This window comes from Schistocerca cancellata, chromosome 9, assembly GCF_023864275.1.
Source record: "Schistocerca cancellata isolate TAMUIC-IGC-003103 chromosome 9, iqSchCanc2.1, whole genome shotgun sequence".
Classification (NCBI taxonomy): Eukaryota; Metazoa; Arthropoda; class Insecta; order Orthoptera; family Acrididae; genus Schistocerca; species Schistocerca cancellata.
The window spans coordinates 365,160,329-365,180,639 of NC_064634.1; the positions used below are offsets into that span (position 1 = coordinate 365,160,329).

At 43.9% G+C, this 20,311-nt stretch overlaps 1 protein-coding gene across 1 annotated transcript in view; it reads left to right on the forward strand.

Annotated features, from left to right (window-relative positions):
* Positions 1-20,311, forward strand: part of LOC126100273 (sepiapterin reductase) — a 151,865-nt gene that overhangs the window by 66,237 nt on the left and 65,317 nt on the right. The window contains exon 2 of the mRNA XM_049910868.1: positions 11,062-11,359. Coding sequence (XP_049766825.1) covers positions 11,071-11,359 — 289 coding nt within the window. The 5' untranslated portion in view covers positions 11,062-11,070. The remainder of the gene's footprint in view (positions 1-11,061; positions 11,360-20,311) is intronic.

Below are 20,311 nucleotides of genomic sequence, written 5' to 3' on the forward strand. Positions count from 1 at the left end.
AGAGAGAGAGAGAGACGTTCCCGCAAGCAGCAATGTATGGTGTGCTGGAGTCGGCAAATTTTGCAACCGTCTTCCTGTATTGTGTTGAACTATTGAAATGATTGTAACTTATTAGTGAAGTGTACAGCGGTATCTTCTGCCTTGTGGCCGTTAACGTTCCGGTTACCTGCCCTGGTCGTTAGTGTAGTTTTCCGGCAGTGTTTTTTCCTCGCCGTGTTGATGCTGTCCGGCACGGCGTGTAGTCAGACAGCTTGGTGTTGTTCTCCTTTTTGTGTTTCTTTGTTTTTGAGTAGTTATTGTGCCTTGACTATGTTTAGATGCTTATTATCAAGACGTAATGCTGCTGCGAACTTCGTTCTCGCTGATATTTTCGGTTGTCGTGCCGTTGGTTGGGTGGAAGGGAATTGATTAGGTTGTTGGTTGGTTGCTGCCACCCGGTTATTTAGTGTTACGCTTGGCTGCCTGTCTCACCTAACCTGTTGTTAGTTTCCTCCCCAGGCCGACCCTTGGAACACTTCTGAGCACCACTGTTCTGTTGTTTGGGATTGTGATTTTCTTTTGTCTCAAGTACTGTGTGAGGTCTTCAGCCGTGTATTAATTTAGTATGTTGTAATGTTCAGTATGTGGCTTTCAGCCAAACATTATGTGGAATATTTTAAGATACGGCCTTCAGCCGTCTGAAGTAAAAAAAAAATCATCATTTGAAAATTTTCTCTCTTAATTTATTATCCAGGCCTTAAGCCTTGAGTTGTTCTATGTTCAGTATGTGGCATTCAGCCGAACCTTATGTGAAATATTTTAGTATTATGCCTTCAGCCTACTTAGAATTTGAAAGGTCTTTGTCTAAAACCTTTTAAAATTCACTTAGTGGAATTCTTGTTATCCAGGCCTTAAGCCCTCAGTACTTCTATTTTGTAAGTAAGGCCTTCAGCCGTGTGTATTCCTTAACGCAATTTTAATAACTTGTGTTCTGGCCTTCAGCCGTATTGTTTCTGAATTCCTTAAGGGCATGTGTGATTAAGTATTTTTAGCAAATAAAGTTTGTATGTTTGTGCAACTAGCAGCAACTGATTTGGGTCCCCTTTCCATAACGTGATCCGCTCTGTCCTGCGAAACCAGATTTCAAATTGTACTTCAAACTTCGACCGTTTGCATCGAATCGGGACTTTAAATAATTTATCTCGATGTGTTCAAGTGTGGTACTCCAAAAATTTTCGTGTACTTATCGTTTGGTGGTGTAAAAACCACGTGGCAGCACAAACGCATTCTAGACGTTTGAGCTCTCTTTTCATTCTTTTTTTTTAATAACGAATAGTCGTTTTAGGAAGTTCTACTATTCTGCATTCCTCAGCCGGCCAGAGTGGCCGAGCGGTTCTAGGCGCTAGTCTGGAACCGCGCGACCGGTACGGTCGCAGGTTCGAATCCTGCCTCGGTCATGGATGTGTGTGATGTCCTTAGGTTAGTTAGGTTTGAGTAGTTCTAAGTTCTAGAGGACTGATGACCTCAGGAGTTAAGTCCCGTAGTGCTCAGAGCCATTTGAACCATTTGCATTCCTCAACTGATTGGATATTAGGATTTCGATAGATATTATAGTAGTTTGTTTCGAGTAAGAACTGGTGCATTCTGTTGAAGATTAGATAATTTCCTGTGTTTACCGTTTCAGTTTCTCATTAGCTATACCCTGTTTAATAAATTCTAGTGCAAGCGTCTGTGTTCTGGCTTGGAATAGTATTTCGCGTTTTTCGTGATGCAGTTGTTGAATATTTATAGATCACACAGTTAGAAGCTTGGAGATGAACTGAGAGAATAAACATTTAATTATTATTAAGTAGAACTGCCCTGGCACAGGTAATGACATCTTCAATTATTTCATTCCTTACTGATCCAATAAATTCATTTCAGTGAATCTAATTCAAATGATACATGTGCCGTTGTTCGTCACCATCATTCGTAATTCACTTCGTGTGTAAACGAACCTTGAGTTACACAGACTGGAATAATTCTGTGTGCTGTTCTGATCCAAAGATACTCCGAATGAAAAAAGAGTGGAACATATACGACCGTTCTATGTTTATACGAGGGTTCGAACTTAAATAGTGGCAACTATTTATTCACAACTGATACAAAAGACTTACATGTTTGCGCCGGCCGCGGTGGTCTCGCGGTTCTAGGCGCTCAGTTCGGAGCCGCGCGACTGCTACGGTCGCAGGTTCGAATCCTGCCGCGGGCATGGATGTGTGTGATGTCCTTAGGTTAGTTAGGTTTAAGTAGTTCTAAGTTCTAGGGGACTGATGACCACAGATGTTAAGTCCCATAGTGCTCAGAGCCATTTGAACCATTTGAACTTACATGTTTGCACCTGTTACCATCCTTCAAAGTAGTTACCAGCGCTATGCAGAACCCGTTGCCAGCGATGTGGAAGGCGCAGTATACCGTTAGCAGAGCCTGTTCTGTTGATGGTGCGAATGGAGCGGTCTACTGCCTGTCAAATCTCTGGAACAGTTCTGAAACGAATGCCACGAAGTAGTTCCTTCATCTTTGGAATCAAATCAGTCACAAGGACTCAAGTCCGGAGAGTAATGGGACTAATTGCCAGTCCCATCGACCGAACAGAGCAGCCACAGCTTGCGCTGTATGCGCCAGCGCATTGTCGTTCAAAATGATGGATGGGTTGCGCAGAAAGTGTCGCAGCTGCTTTCGTAAAGCTGGTCGCAGGTGATGCTCCAAAAACGAACAGTAATACTGTGCATTGACGGTCATTCAATCTTAATCCAACTCCGTTGTTCCTGTTTCGAAAACATAGTGACACCGTTACGTTAAACCGCTCGCTCACAAGTGACTTGTTTTCCTCGATTGTGCGCAACCCGGTGACGTGGGACGAGCGAGTACATTTTCTCGGTGGTAAGGTAGGTATGTCAACAATAGTATATTCCGTTGCATAGTGTCTCCACAGCAGGGTTGCCACCATTTAAGTTCCAACCTACGTAATTTAATAGTGGAAGAACAATGGACGTGACTCGAATCATTTGTAGAAAGCGTGAGAGAACGCAAGGGAAAAGAAAGATTACATATTTTCAAAAAGGGCCACTACGAGGCGAACGATGTGCCAAATCCAGGAATGTCTCGTTTTCAAGAGACCCTTCTGAACAGCCTAGCGTTGTGGCCGAGTGGTTCTAGGCGCTTCAGCCTGGAACCGCGCGACCGCTACGGTCGCAGGTTCGAATCCTGCCTCGGGCATGGATGTGTGTGATGTCCTTAGGTTAGTTAGGTTGAAGTAGTTCTAAGTTTGAGGGGACTGATGACGTTAGATGTTAAGTCCCATAGTGCTCAGAGCCATTTGAACCATTTTTGAACAGCCTGATCTATGGTAATCTACACCACTTAACTCGTGAAATAGCAGCGTTGATAGAGGGTAACAGGTCAATGATATTACGACACTTGCATATATCGAGCATTATTTTAAAAAAATGGGTTATGTCATAAAATGTAAATGTCGTGTGACTAGGGGCCTCGCGCCGGTAGACCGTTCGCCTGGTGCAAGTCTTCCGATGTGACGCCACTTCGGCGACTTGAGCGTCGTTAGGGATGAAATGATGATGATTAGGACAATATAACACCCAGTCGCTGAGCAGAGAAAATCTCCGACCCAGCCGGGAATCGAAACCGGGCCGTTAGGATTGACATTCTGTCGCGCTGACCTCTAAGCTACCGGGGGCGGACGGTTAAGTCATAAAACCATGGATTATTCCTTTCCGGGGAGGTTAGCGGCGACGAAATTTGGAAAAAAAGATAGTAGTACTAGTAGCAGTAGTAGGGAGTAGTAGTAGTAATAATAGTAGTCCCATACTGAGGGAATGAGCTTAGGGGAGCAGAGGAAAGAGTGCTGTATCGCCGCTCATGGCAAGGCCCTAGTGGAGGTGCTTTGCTGTTGCCTTCCTCCATCTATTAGGAAGTGTAAAGTATGTATCTGCGTTGTGTGGATGACTGTGTTGCAATGAGTGCTTGTACAGTGTAATGCTGTGTTTGTGTTATGAATGAAGTAAAGGAAGAGAGTGAAACATGGTGCCGGCACTTAACCTACTACTTCCGAAAAGCACAAAGGGAGGCCGCCAGAATTAACGTTGCCATCCGACGGACGGATCAATGTCAAGCGTCAGATGGCCTCATCTCATACGCCACCACTTCGCCTCTCCACAAATACTCACAGCGAAAATCTGCCACCATCAGGATTCGAGCCTGCTTACCTCCGAGTAGAGAACCACCGCACAGGAGTGCGTTAACGACTTCGGCTACTGTAGTTACGGGCTGGTAGAATAAAAAAGATGTCATGTTGTACATTGCGCAGCCCTCATGTCACATGTCTTCATGTCTGACTCCATTATTCCTAGCGAATACAGTCAGAGGAAATTTTCATTAAATTCTTCTTCGTTGTAGACCACGCCACGTAGTAATGCGATGTATGAACATTGCAATTGGCCTTCATTATGTTACGTAATACTAATAGTACCCAACTTTAACATTCTGCCTTCGTTCTTCCGACTATATTTCGTTAGTAGGAGCTAACAAAAAAGGTCGCCATACGATTGGGTATTATGAATGGAGAGGCAGGTATACAATGTACTGATTCTCTCTAATCACACCGGACACTGCAGGAACAGTACCACGTCACAAAAGCCGTCATCTGTTAAGCTGCGAGCCCATCCCAGCTGCTAATGCCATTTTGGTTCTTATTTGTCGATTGAAGACGCACGGAGTCCTTTCCCTTGAAGTCGGACCATTTTATTTTGACCTCGGCTAATTTTCCGCCGTAAAGCTGCAACAACAAACAAATGTTGGTTACCAAAATTTCATCTGAAATTACAATCAAAAAAGAAAATCAGCTCCTTTCCTCTCCACTCAAAACATCCAATCATATGTTGAATCTCACTAACGCTCCGTTTACGAAAATATACGGGAAGAAGTGCGATTGTTGCCACAGACGTATGACATACTCCCTCTTACCTGCAACACGGTCGAAACCGGTTATATATCGTTTTACAACATGGCGTGATTTTATAGAAAATAGAAATTGACACTAGTCGCTTCTTAAACCACAAAAATTCTTCTCAGGCCTAATCTACCCAACGCAACGTTCGGACAGGGCCATAGACAGCGAAAGCTAACATATTAAAGACTAATTTCCGTATACTGTTGATATCAAATGAAAACTTTCCTACACTTCATAGACTCTTACCACATAGTTTCGCACTTAAGATAAGAGCGTTTGTTTAAAGTACATCGCTTACGAGCCTTGTTAAGTGTTTACAGTAATGACTGAGAGCTAGTCTTGTATCAGTAAACGTGGAAACATTATGTGGCAGCCACGATATGCAGTGGGAGACATGTACGTACGAGTGCGGTTGCGTAAGCCCGTGCGATTTTTCCTTCTCTTTGGGTCCTGAAGAACAGGTTGCCCAGACGTTATAAAAAGCCTGCCCAATCTTGGGCCCACCGGTTCATCACTGCCGTGTCCTTGCAGCGTGTTCAGAGGAATTCTGGATCGGCCAATGAAAGATGTTTATCTGAAACTGGAATTCAGATGGTCGAATAGGTAGATCTGAAGACTCTCCTTCCCCACTCAGGAACACATAGCGAAAAAGCAGATTATAAAGGGTGTCTCAGGGGGGAAGACAGTACTGAGCAATGTGACAGGAGCGATCTGTCGAAGAAAACGTGCAGTAAACATGGATTCTAAAAGGCGTGCTGTAAGAGGTATGACCAGACCAGTTGTTCGGTAGAAATATATTTCACAGTGGTGAAGATTAACAAGTGATCTTATCTCTGAAGGTATGCGTCCTCGAGCCCATTTTTGCTAGACTTTTTTGCTTCGAATGATCATTCCTGTCATATCCCTGGATACTGACCATTCTTCCTGGGACATCCTGAATACAGCAACTAGCTTAGCGCCCTCTGCTTCGCTCTTGTAGAGCGTATGGCCTGCTGAGATTTTTTGTTTTTCTTTAATCGTAATTTTTATGTCACAAATTGCAAAACTTTCCATGCTAATTAAGGCCATATAAGTAAGGTCTTGCCCGAATGTATTTCTGACCAAATTACGATTATAGTAGCTGGAATCAGAAGTTTTTGTTGATCATGCCTTTCGCGTTCTTGTGGAGATGCTTCCATAGCAACTGCCACTCCCTAACAAACAAGTCTTTATATCTATCCGTGAAGTGAACTAGCAATTTTCATAAATTTAGCTTTAAATGTTTTTAATATAACGAAATGTTTTCTTAAATTCTCATCTCCTATTGCACTGCCTTAGGGGTTGAATTCCAGGAACACTGAAACACATTATTATCCATCAGGTTACCCATTTTTATTATTTCATTTCTAACCGAGAAATCACATACCAGTTGTCATAGATGTAGCCTTAAAAATCCATTACTAGTTCATTATTAATTTTTTCTTTTAAAGAAAGTCACCAACTATTTTACCCCCTTAGTGGTTAAATTTCCAAAAATGCTGGAACACACGTTTTATTTTCTGACTGAGAAACCAAACACCAGTTTCCTTAGTTCTAGCTTCAAAGTTCCCGTAGTAGCAACATACTTTCAAGAAGCCTTTCATCCCCTCTGCACTCCCTTAGGAATGGAATTTTGGACAATCCCTTTCCAAACTTCAAATTTCTACCCTTAGCTGTTTGGACTGGGCGATGGTAAGTCAATCAGTCTGACCCTATTTCACCTGCTTAGGGGCTGAATTTCCAAAAACAGTGCCGGCTGCGGTGGTCTAGCGGTTCTAGGTGCTCAGTCCGGAACCGCGCGACTGCTACGGTCGCAGGTTCGAATCCTGCCTAGGGCATGGATGTGTGTGTTGTCTTTAGGTTAGTTAGGTTTAAGTAGTTCTAAGTTCTAGGGGACTGATGACCACAGATGTTAAGTCCCACAGTGCTCAGAGCCATTTGAACCATTTGAACCAAAAACAGTGAAACACGTACTTTTTTTCATCTCTAGCCAGAAGCCAGACACCAGTTTTCAAAGATTTGACTTTAAAAATGCTCTCGCAATGAAATACTTTCACAAAAAGTTTCGTCCCCAAAGGGGTTGAATTTACAAATACAGTGCCGTGCGTATGTTTTATTTCTAACGGAGAAACCAAATGCAAATTTTCATAGACTTGGCTTTAAAAGTGCTTTCATAACAAAATATTTCCGTAAAAAATCTCATCCCCTGCTTCACCGCCTTAGGGACTCAATTTCCAAAAACACTGAAACACTTTTTTTTATTTGTAAGCGAAAAGTCAAATACCAATGTTCATAGATGTAGATTTAAAAATACTTAACCAGTTCTTTAATAAGAATATATTTTCAAAGTCAGTTTTCACTCACTATTTTACCTCCATGGGATTAAATTTCCAAAAATGCTGCAACACGTATTTCTTTATTTCTGATCAAGAAACGAAATATCTGTTTTCGTAGGCCTAGCTTCAGAACTGACGTAATAGTGAAACTAAAAAAAAGAAAAACATTCATCCCCTATTTCATCCATTAGGGTTGGAATTTCGCAATAACTCTTCTTAAACGGCCTCTGAGGTATACGATCCACACCTTCGCCAAATTTCAAGATTCTATCCTTAGCGGTCTGAGCTGGGAGATGGTGAGTGAGGTGAGTGAGTAAGTGAGTGGGTCTTTCTGTCTGTCTTTCTGTCTTTCTTTCTGTCTTTCTTTCTTTCTTGTCTGTCTGTCTGTCTGTCTGTCTGTCTGTCTGTCTGTTGTCAAATGGCTCTGAGCACTATGGGACTTAACATCTGAGGTCATCAGTCCCATAGAACTACTTAAACCTAACTAACGTAAGGACATCACATACATCCATGCCCGAGGCAGGATGCGAACCTGCGACCTTACCAGCAGCGCGGTTCCGGACTGAATCGCCTAGAACTGCTCGGGCACAGCGGCCGGCAGTCGGTCAGTCAGGACATTGCCTTTTATAGATGAAATGTTCATGTCCTATTAACCAACTAGACTAAAAGCTCTCTGTTAATTGTGTACTGACAATACAATCACACACATTTCAGCGGTTGGTAGTGTTAGATTCCAAACACAAAAAGGTGCATTTGGTAATGGAGTGCTGTTAGTTTTCAGTTGCAAGTGTGTTATAAGAGCAGCTAGAAGCGTTCAGAAAAAGAAACACTACTATACTCCTTTTCCCTGTAAATAAATTAATACAGCGGTCAAAATGTTGAATATTGCCGAAACATTGTGAAATAGTAACCCGTTACGACATTGTTTTTCAATGTAATTCTAGCGAAAACGGCCCCAGTTACTACCGTTAGGGGGCAATATGCGCAGCCTGAGAGAACTGTCACCTGTAAACGTTGCAGTACCTGTGTTGTATACGATTGAGGCTGTATATACAAACAGGAGAAGATATTATGTCAGCCATATCAGCAACAAGAAAAGAAAAATGGTGCAAACTTATGACAGAACTTGATATGAAACAAAATAGCAGAAAGGCATAGCAACTGTTGAAGAACGAGAACAATGACCCATCGACCGCTCCCGCAGTTATTTCTGATTTAACGCCTAATCAGATAGCCCACCAATTATTGTTGAATGGAAAATAAAGAAAGATACGTAAGCCAAAGACATCAAAGATTTTCTGAAGAGAACGACTATATTGGCACGCCTTTCTCTCTGGGAGAATTAGAAACCGCAATACACGCAATGAAGTATAACAAAGACGCTGGCTTAGATGACCTAAGAATGGAACAAGTAAAAATGTTTGGGCCAACGACTAAGAAGTGGATTCTAGACATGATCAACGTATGTGTCTCAAGACTGCAAATACCAGATTTGGAGAAAAACCAAAATTTTGGCTCTGTTGAAACCTGGAAAACAGCCCACAGACCGATATCACTTCTGTGTCATCTTTATAAAGTCCTGGAAAGAATGATACTTAATTGCATCTCAGCCCATATTGACCAAACACTGATAAGAGAACAGACGGGCTTTCGCCCAGGGAAGTCTTGTTGTGGACAGATCTTGAATTTGACACAATATACACTCCTGGAAATTAAAATAAGAACACCGTGAATTCATTGTCCCAGGAAGGGGAAACTTTATTGACACATTCCTGGGGTCAGATACATCACATGATCACACTGACAGAAACACAGGCACATAGACACAGGCAACAGAGCATGCACAATGTCGGCACTAGTACAGTGTATATCCACCTTTCGCAGCAATGCAGGCTGCTATTCTCCCATGGAGACGATCGTAGAGATGCTGGATGTAGTCCTGTGGAACGGCTTGCCATGCCATTTCCACCTGGCACCTCAGTTGGACCAGCGTTCGTGCTGGACGTGCAGACCGCGTGAGACGATGCTTCATCCAGTCCCAAACATACTCAATGGGGGACAGATCCGGAGATCTTGCTGGCCAGGGTAGTTGACTTACACCTTCTAGAGCACGTTGGGTGGCACGGGATACATGCGGACGTGCATTGTCCTGTTGGAACAGCAAGTTCCCTTGCCGGTCTAGGAATGGTAGAACGATGGGTTCGATGACGGTTTGGATGTACCGTGCACTATTCAGTGTCCCCTCGACGATCACCAGTGGTGTACGGCCAGTGTAGGAGATCGCTCCCCACACCATGATGCCGGGTGTTGGCCCTGTGTGCCTCGGTCGTATGCAGTCCTGATTGTGGCGCTCACCTGCACGACGCCAAACACGCATACGACCATCATTGGCACCAAGGCAGAAGCGACTCTCATCGCTGAAGACGACACGTCTCCATTCGCCCCTCCATTCACGCCTGTCGCGACACCACTGGAGGCGGTCTGCACGATGTTGGGGCGTGAGCGGAAGACGGCCTAACGGTGTGCGGGACCGTAGCCCAGCTTCATGGAGACGGTTGCGAATGGTCCTCGCCGATACCCCAGGAGCAACAGTGTCCCTAATTTGCTGGGAAGTGGCGGTGCGACCCCCTACGGCACTGCGTAGGATGCTACGGTCTTGGCGTGCATCCGTGCGTCGCTGCGGTCCGGTCCCAGGTCGACGGGCACGTGCACCTTCCGCCGACCACTGGCGACAACATCGATGTACTGTGGAGACCTCACGCCCCACGTGTTGAGCAATTCGGCGGTACGTCCACCCGGCCTCCCGCATGCCCACTATATGCCGTCGCTCAAAGTCCGTCAACTGCACATACGGTTCACGTCCACGCTGTCGCGGCATGCTACCAGTGTTAAAGACTGCGATGGAGCTCCGTATGCCACGGCAAACTGGCTGACACTGACGGCGGCGGTGCACAAATGCTGCGCAGCTAGCGCCATTCGACGGCCAACACCGCGGTTCCTGGTGTGTCCGCTGTGCCGTGCGTGTGATCATTGCTTGTACAGCCCTCTCGCAGTGTCCGGAGCAAGTATGGTGGGTCTGACACACCGGTGTCAATGTGTTCTTTTTTCCATTTCCAGGAGTGTATATAAGGAGGTTACGAATGCAAACAGATAACTGGTGTTGCGTTCGTCGATCTCACTGCCGCCTTCGACAACATCGGCTATAAGAAATTATTAGGGAAGACCTGTGTTGTTGCGAAAGACTATCATCTGGCGCAATTTATGAGATGTCTGTTACAAAACAGACGCTTCTTTGTTACTCTACAAAACAGAAGAAGTCGATGGAGGATACAGAATAATGGCATTCCACAAGGAAGTGTGTTAGCCGCATTGTTGTGTATCTATACCAATGACCAAGCAATTGAACATGTCACAAGATCTTTCATCTGTGCAGATGATACAGCAGTTGAAACTTCCTGGCAGATTAAAACTGTGTGTCGGACAGAGACTGGGACCTTTGCCTTTCGCACAATAAATAATATTTAAAAAAATATTTAAGTTTTTTCATTTGAATCACCCTCGTACATTTGTCTTAACAGGTTTTTTATTTACGCAGTTATTATTATTATTATTATTATTATTATTATTGTTAGTAGTAGTAGTAGTAGTAGTAGTAGTCGTAGTAGTAGTAGTAGTAGTGGTGGTGGCGGCATAGTGAGGTATCAGAGTGTGTTGTTGTAGGGAGTGACGATGCCTGAGACGAATAACGAGTGCGTGGGCGGCAGCGCTTGGGGGCGGCGCTCACTGGTGGTGGTGACGGGCGCGAGCCGCGGCATCGGGCGCGCCGTGGCGCTGGAGGCTGGGCGGCGCGTGGGCCAGGGCTCGCTCATGGTGCTGGTGGCCAGGAACGCGGACGGGCTGGGCGCCACGGCCGAGGCGGTGCGCCGCGCCAACGCCGCCGTCTCCGTCGTCTGCAAGCAGGCCGACCTGGAGCGCGACGTAGCACCCGACCTGCTCAGCGATGCCGTGAGCCAGGCCGGTAAGCGTGCATCACAAGTAAATACACACACATGTCTTATCAGTTTGCCCCATCATATACCAAGAATCCCTTCCAAAACCAACTCATCATCTATGATGACTATGGCTACGACAGTGACGATCATAGTGATTGTGATCACAAGGACGACGGAAATGGCGAACATCATGATCTCGACGACGATCACGGTCGTGATCACGGCGGCATACCACATGAAATGCATGCTTGAACATGAGTGCAGATGCCAGCCAACCTGCAGGTTTACTGTGGTAACTGACCACAAAAAGTACCAGTGCAATGTGCTCATTATGTGCAGTTGTCACTCGTGGTAAGAACAGTGTTCTGTGTAGTTGTGAATGCATTGTGAAGGAGCTAAGTGCATTCGAACTTGGGCTAATTGTTGGTGCCTGTACAGTGGGTGATTGCATAACGAAGGGAGCTGAACTGTTTGGAGTTTAAAGAGGCGCTATGTTAAAGATTTGCGCTGCATAGAAAGAAAGCGGAGAATCGTCATCCGTTTGGTCACAATGTGGACGAAAGTGTTTATTGAGTGATCAAGACGGATGGTCATTAAAGAGGATTGTGACGAAAAATGAGACAACAGCTGCAATAGTCACTGCAGAATTGAATGCTTCACTTGCAAACACTGTCAGCACCAAAACACAAAGGGAGCTCCATTAGTAGGAAATCACAGGTTCAGCTTGAATTTCATAACCGATCATCAGTGACGTAAATGCCCATAACAGGGGATCGTGGTGCCAAAGCCATAAAACCTGGGCTATGGAGCAATGGAAGAGTGTCATCTGTGGACGAGTCTTGCTTCACACTGTTTCCAACTTCTGATCCAACTTACGTTCCAAGAGTAAAACGGACGGTGGATTTGGTGGTGATTGGAGCAGCCATATCACGGTATTCCATGTGCCCCATGGTTTCTCGGCAAGGTCACATTACTGGGAACGATTATGTGACCGTCCCGTAGTACGACGTTCGTTACACAATTCGCTGTCTTCCAGGACGACAGGGCTCCTATTCACACATATTGCATCGTCCAGCACTGGTTTTGTGGGCAGGAGGATAAATTGCCGTATCTCCTCTGTCACCACAGTCACTAGATCTCATATTACTGAGGTTTTGTGGTATGCTTTGTAGAGAAGGGTGCGTGATCACTATCCACATCCATCATCGTTGGCTGAACTTTCCATTATTTTGCAGGAAGCGTGACATGATTCCCTTGAAACAACGCAGGGCCTCTATTTATTCATTCTGACAACTGGAAGCTCTCTTGAATGCCAGCGGCGTTCCAGCACCGTATTAGGCATCGTATGTATTGTGTTTTTGTGTGCCTATGTCTTTACCCACGCCCTGTATGTTCCCACGATAGTTTATCAAAGAGCTAGTGGGAATTTGTACCAGGTCATTGCTATGTATCACTGTCGCAGAATGCTTATAATTGCAGCATGCACCCGTAGTTTTTGTTGTGTTCAGGTTCCGCCGTTAACCTCTGCTCAGTATTGTCGCATCGAATTAGTTCAGCCTTGCAGGTAGGCAACCATGCGAACAGATATGCAGAGCATGCTGCCGTCACACCTTTCCTCACAGTTCGTATCAATGAACTGCACGCTCGTGTTGGCGTTTGTCGCATTGCAGAGCACATGTAATGTAAATCAATAGCTTTGAAACATGCTCTATCCATGGATAAGTATGCCTTGTAGTTTTTGTGCTGTCATCTTCTGAAACCCTGGAGGTGCTTCTTTGTGCTACCCCTACAGGGTAGGAAAACGAAACGGTGGTAAATATTCTTTTTTCATATTTCCACTTCTGACTGCGACACTAATTACAGAAAACATGCATTAGTGTCTCACTCAAAAGAAAAAGAAAGGGTTAAGGTGCCAATAAAACTGGCTGCCGCACAGAATTCTAAGTCTTGCCAGCTGCACGATTTGACAGTGCCGTAGGATGCGCAAATTTCCAGAGAAGTTTTTCTTTGCTCGAGAAAAAGCAGTGCTGTTTGTGCTCGTGCTCTATTGGTAAATGTCTCCCACTGTAGATGCGAAGTGACAAGTTTGTCCACTTCTTCCTTCAATTTTTTAAACCTCATTTCTTGCTTGCTAGAAATATGTGTGATTGAGACTCAGATAATTAGAGTCCCTGATCACCCATCAGTAACAGCAAAACCTTTTAGAAATATTTCTGGAAAAGAGCTTATGGTTTCGTCAGGACTAGAACAAATGTTAGAAAGTTTTCTCGTCATGCTGTGTCCACTGATCAGAGCATGTCTGTCTCATATCAACAGTTGTGTGTGGGAGACATGGATACAGAAGTCGATGTCACAAATTAGCACCGGTACCGAAACTTACTGTATGCACCGGTGCTTATACCATTAGTAAAAGACAGATAAACTCCGAAAACTTGAAGATCCTTGCACTTTTATGGCTTGATTGGTTCTCCCACGCGTTCGTGCACATGTGACAGTCATTTGAAGAAGTGCATATAGTGTGATTTGTAGTATACGTTACATGCTGCATTTCCGTGGTGTTTCTGGGTACATGTGGCATTTTAATGAGGCAATAATGTTATCGTTCTCGATAGCACTTCAAAGGTCATGCATCTTATTTTAGAAGGTGACCGTTGACGACCATTCTGTGCACAAATATGCAGGGCACACGAGTTTCAACGAACAGAGAACGATGTGTTTACATTGGTTACTATGTATTATGTTTATTTAATTCTACATCCAATGCAATTATGTCTCATCATTTTGCTGTCTTTTATTTTTTTATTATGGTGTTTTGTATGTTTTAGATGCACTTGAAAGTGGACAGCCTGTGCAACTAGTTGTGCAAATAAAGTGATTCAAAACACAGTGTGATGGAATCATGTCGTTTCTAAAATTTATTGAGGCTGTGGGGTCCACAAGAAAATAAGCGCTCACTTCTGTTACGAGTCTTGGCTCTCTTTTAGAGACGTGGTCTGTGTGCCGGTCAGGGCTTCGACCTAGGGAGTTCGTTTGGTTAGAGTATCGCCCGCGAAAGGCAAAGGTGCCAGATTCGAGTTCGGGTCCGGCACACAGTTGTAATCTATTGTGTATGCCAATAAAAACATAATGATTGTCGACAAATAGTATTTCATCTAAAAGTAGTAATCGGTTTAGGATCGTGTACCATATGTAAATACCGAGTTCCCCCCTCCTCCCCCCCCCCCCCCCCCCATGAACCATGGACCTTGCCGTTGGTGGGGAGGCTTGCGTGCCTCAACGATACAGATAGCCGTACCGTAGGTGCAACCACAACGGAGGGGTATCTGTTGAGAGGCCAGACAAACGTGTGGTTCCTGAAGAGGGGCAGCAGCCTTTTCAGTAGTTGCAGGGGCAACAGTCTGGAAGATTGACTGATGTGGCATTGTAACACTAACCAAAATGGCCTTGCTGTTCTGATACTGCGAACGGCTGAAAGCAAGGGAAAACTACAGCCATAATTTTTCACGAGGGCATGCAGCTTTACTGTATGATTAAATGTTGGCATCCTCTTGGGTAAAATATTCCGGAGGTAAAATAGTCCCCCATTCGGATCTCCGGGCGGGGACCACTCAAGAGGACGTCGTTATCAGGAGAAAGGAAACTGGCGTTCTACGGATCGGAGCGTGGAATGGCAGATCCCTTAATCGGTCAGGTAGGTTAGAAAATTTAAAAAGGGAAATGGATAGGTTAAAGTTAGATATAGTGGGAATTAGTGAAGTTCGGTGGCAGGAAGAACAAGACTTTTGGTCAGGTGAATACAGGGTTATAAATACAAACTCAAATAGGGGTAATGCAGGAGTAGGTTTAATAATGAATAAAAAAAATAAGAGTGCGGGTAAGCTACTACAAACAGCATAGTGAACGCATTATTGTGGCCAAGATAGACACGAAGCCCATGTCTACTACAGTAGTAAAAGTTTATATGCCAACTAGCTCTGCAGATGACGAAGAAATTGACGAAATGTAAGAGGAGATACTAAAAGGTATCAGATTATATAATGGTAAGGCAGATTTAGGAACCAGGTTTTAAATTGTAAGACATTTCCAGGGGCAGATGCGGACTCTGACCACAATCTATTGGTTATGAACCGTAGATTAAAACTGAAGAAACTGCAAAAAGGTGGGAATTTAAGGAGATGGGACCTGGATAAAATGAAAGAACCAGAGGTTGTACAGAGTTTCAGGGAGAGCACAAGGGAACAATTGACAGGAATGGGGGAAAGAAATACAGTAGAAGAAGAATGGGTAGCTTTGATGGATGAAATAGTGAAGGCAGCAGAGGATCAAATAGGTAAAAAGACGAGGGCTAGTAGAAAGCGTTGGGCGATAGAAGAAATATTGAATTTAATTGATGAAAGGAGAAAATTTAAAATGCAGTAAATGAAGCAGGCAAAAAGGAACACAAACGTCTCACAAATGATATCGACAGGAAGTGCAAAATGGCTAAGCAGGGATGGCTAGGGGACAAATGTAAGGATGTAGAGGCTTATCTCACTAGGGGTAAGATAGATACTGCCTACAGGAAAATTAAAGAAACCTTTGGAGAAAGGAGAACCACTTGCATGAATATCAAGAGCTTTGATAGAAACCCAGTTCTAAGCAAAGAAGGGAAAGCATAAAGGTAGGAGTATATAGAGGGTCTATGCAAGGGCGATTTACTTGAGGACAATATTATGGAAATGGAAGAGGATGTAGATGAAGATGAAATGGGAGATATGATACTGCGTAAATAGTTTGAAAGAGCACTGAAAGACCTGGGTCGAAACAAGGCCCCCGGAGTAGACAACATTCCATTAGAACTACTGACGGCCTCGGGAGAGCCATTCCTGACAAAACTCTACCATCTGGTGAGCAAGATGTATGAGACAGGCGAAATACCCTCAGACTTCAAGAAGAATATAGTAATTCCAATCCCAAAGAAAGCAGGTATTGACAGATGTAAAAATTACCGAACTATCAGTTTAATCAGTCACAGCTGCAAAATACTAACGCGAATTCCTTACGGACAAAGATCAGTTTGGATTCCGTAGAAATACTGGAACACGTGAGGCAGTACTGGCCTTACGACTTATCTTAGAAGAAAGATTAAGGAAAGGCAAACCTACGTTTCTAGCATTTGTAGACTTAGAGAAAGCTTTTGACAATGTTGAATGGAATACTCTCAAATTCTGAAGGTGGCAGGGGTAAAATACAGGGAGCAAAAGGCTATTTACAATTTGTACAGAAAGCAGATGGCAGTTATTAGAGTAGAGGGGCATGAAAGGGAAGCAGTGGTTGGGAAGGGAATGAGACAGGATTGTAGCTTCTCCCCGATACTATTCAATCTGTATATTGAACAATCAGTAAAGGAGACAAAAGAAAAGTTCGGAGTAGGTATTAAAATCCATGAAGAAGAAATAAAAAATTTTAGGTTAGCCGATGACATTCGTAATTCTGTCAGAGACAGCAAAGGACTTGCAAGAGCAGCTGAACGGAATGGACAGTGTCTTGAAAGGAGGGTATAAGATGAACATCAACAAAAGCAAAATGAGGATAATGGAATGTAGTCGAAGTAAGTCGGGTGATACTGAGGGAATTAGATTAGGAAATGAGACACTTAAAGTAGTAAAGGAGTTTTGCTATTTGGGGAGCAAAATAACTGATGATGGTCGAAGTAGAGAGGATATAATATGTAGAATGGCAATGGCAAGGAAAGCGTTTCTGAAGAAGAAAATTTGTTAACATTGAGTGTAGATTTAAATGTCAGGAAGTCGTTTCTGAAAGTATTTGGAGTGTAGTTATGTATGGAAGTGAAACGTGGTCGATAACTAGTTTAGACAAGAAGAGAATAGAAGCTTTCGAAATGTGGTGCTACAGAAGAATGCTCAAGATTAGATGGGTAGATCACAAAGCTAATGAGGAGGTATTGAATAGAATTGGGGAGAAGAGGAGCTTGTGGCACAACTTGACCAGAAGAAGGGATCGGTTGGTAGGACATGTTCTCAGACATAGAGGGATCACCAATTTAGTGTTGCAGGGCAGCGTGGAGGGTGAAAATCGTGGAAGGAGACCAAGAGATGAATACACTACGCAGATTCAAAAGGATGTAGGCTGCAGTAGGTACTGGGAGATGAAGCTTGCACAGAATAGAGTAGCATGAAGAGCTACATCAAACCAGTCTCAGGACTGAAGACAACAACAACAACAACAACAACAACACGCGGTCGCGTGCTATTCTTGCAAGTTAACGAGGGCTTGTTAAACGTCAGCATCTAAAGGAAAGTTTAATTCCACTACATGCCTTAGTAGCCCTCTGAAAGATATGTTTTGTACCTGACGTTTATCTTGTTACCTGTCATTAAAAAGTTAGTTAAAGGTTACTATGGCAGGCCAAGTACATTTTGTTAAATGCTGCACTACATTTCAGTGATACAGCTACATGACACTATTTTTCAACATAGTCACGAAGTCTTGGTAAAAAAACTATCGGAACGTTCTACCAGTCGTTCAGCTCCTCTGGGATAGAAATCCGCTGCTTGGTCGCGGATACATTCGAGATTCGCTGGCTGAACGTCCTCACTATTGGAAATTCTCATTTCTCTCCCGTTTTTCTTTCAGCTGGCCGAAAAAATGGAAACCGCATGGTGCAAGGTCTTAGCTGCGAAGCGGATGCTTCCAAACTTCTAATGGAAAACGTCGAAGCAAAGGTTGTATTGTGCGCCCCGTTAAGGTGTTGCATTGCCGGGCAGGAAAATAATGCCTTCGCTTAACTGGCTGTTTCTCTTGTTCTTTATAACATTGCGCAGTATGAATCGCCATTAATTGCTGTGATTTTTACCATAAACTTTGTGTATACGAATTTTCCAGTCGAAGAGAAAATGGCGACCATGACCTGCCGTGCTCCTGCCGTGACTTCGCATTTTTTCCGCGGAGACGATGTGGTATGCTTCCATTCCACAGACGCTCTCGTGTTGCAGATGTGAAATGATGGACCCATGTCATCGTCCGTAATGACGCAGCTTAGGAAATCGTTGCCTTCAACGAAGTAACGCTTAAGGAAGGCGAGAGACGCCATAAACGTTGAGCCTGTGTGTGCAGTGGCAGCGATCGCGGAACCTAGCGTGAGCACAGTTTCCTATATCGCAGACTGTCTCTGTCGATGGATGAGCACTGCCTATTGAGTTGCGTCTCTTGTGAGAAATTTCCGCGATAGCCAGTCTGCGAATCAGTTTCGTGATTGTCTGGAATTATTGTCCGTGGCCGATTGCGATGGCCTTCGTTCCTGACGAACATTAGCAAAGTCTCTGCGGCCTTGGTTAACACTTAACTCACGAGGTGCATTTTCTGTTATGTGTAGCACGAGGTGGGGGTCTCTGTTTAAGCCGAGATTTATGGCGCAAATCATCTGAAATTTTAAATTTGTTATATAACATTCGTTTTTACAATTATAAGTGTTATTTAAATACTCCTTGTTGAACACGTTGCACTAAATGAAGTTTGCAATATGTTAATTTTTATCTCACTAGATACATTTTTGGGCGTTTTTTAAGCAGTAATCGTAAATGACTTGTTAGAGAACTGAATTTGTCATTCTTCAAATTATAATACCTCTGTAGCAAGTAAATGAAACTAAATTTCGATAGTACAAAAAGAAAGTCTGCAGAACTGACGTTCAGTGCCGTGATCTGTATTTTTACCATCACTCAGAACACATTTGGTTTTAACTACCACTTGAAGTATTTTGTTAGAGGAACAGGAAGATCGCCATCGCAACTGTCCTGAAGTTTCTCCTGTGAATGATCCTCCGTTAGCAAAACTGTGATCACTGGCTATTGTACAATCTTCATCTTTTTCGTCTATATCTTGAGCTATATCACTGACATCTCTCTATCCACCAACCAACAATTTCATCAGACTTAGGATCTTTCAAATTGACGCATTCCTGCAAACACACTTTGTTCTGTACTGTGGAAAACAGGTGCGTAGTTCACGTGGGAGACCCCAGTACTTGTTAGTGCCAAGTTTCAGCAACAGAAAAGTCAATAATACAACAAACAACAAAACCTGGTAGGGCTGGCCATTTAAGGAAGTTGGGGGGGGGGGGGGGAGGGGTTTAGAGATGCATTCCGCTAGAACTGACCTTTGGGAGGGGGGGGGGGCGGCGGCGGACACACACACACACACACACACACACACACACACACACACACACACACACACAGAGAGATTAAATTGTTGGCACCGTTTCACTACGAGTGGACGCGATATTGCATTTGGTCAGTACACCGCTAGAATTTCATCGCGGCTAGAGAGCGTTTCGCTGGAGTCATAAAACTTCCGTAGACTATAAGTGCAGCAATCAGACGTCCTAGTAGCTTTGCTCGTTAAGGTCGTACCCACACTGCCTGCGCATCAGGTGTCCTGCATACCCATCGGGCTCTACCTCATAACGAGCGGTTTTGTTACTTATACGATCAGCGTCTTACTAGATGCACGCAGAAACCGAAAGGCGGTGCACTGTCTAGAAATTGAGGACAAACAAAGAGCCGCCTAACCTACGGAACATTTTTGTTCTACATAGTTATCCTCCTGCCCGTTTCTTACAAACAAACATGAGGTTACTTTCCATTCGGAAAGTGGGTGCACTCAGCGACTTTTACGTGGCTTATAAATTATAGAGTGCAGCAATCAGACGTCCTTTTTTAGATTTTGTTACGCAGATCTAGATTTCGGCTAGCGGCTAGCCATTTTCAATGCAATATTTTCTATTCTCGGTGCATGTGAGTCCCTGTTGTTGGGGCGTCTTTCACATTTCTTTGAATACATGCATCAAGAATAGAAAATAGTGCATTGAGCATTGCTAGCCACTTGCCGAAATCTGGATTTGTGTGATAAAGTCTAAAAAAGGACGACTGGTTGCTGCACTCTGTAATTTATAAAAATGAACAGTACTTGTAGCG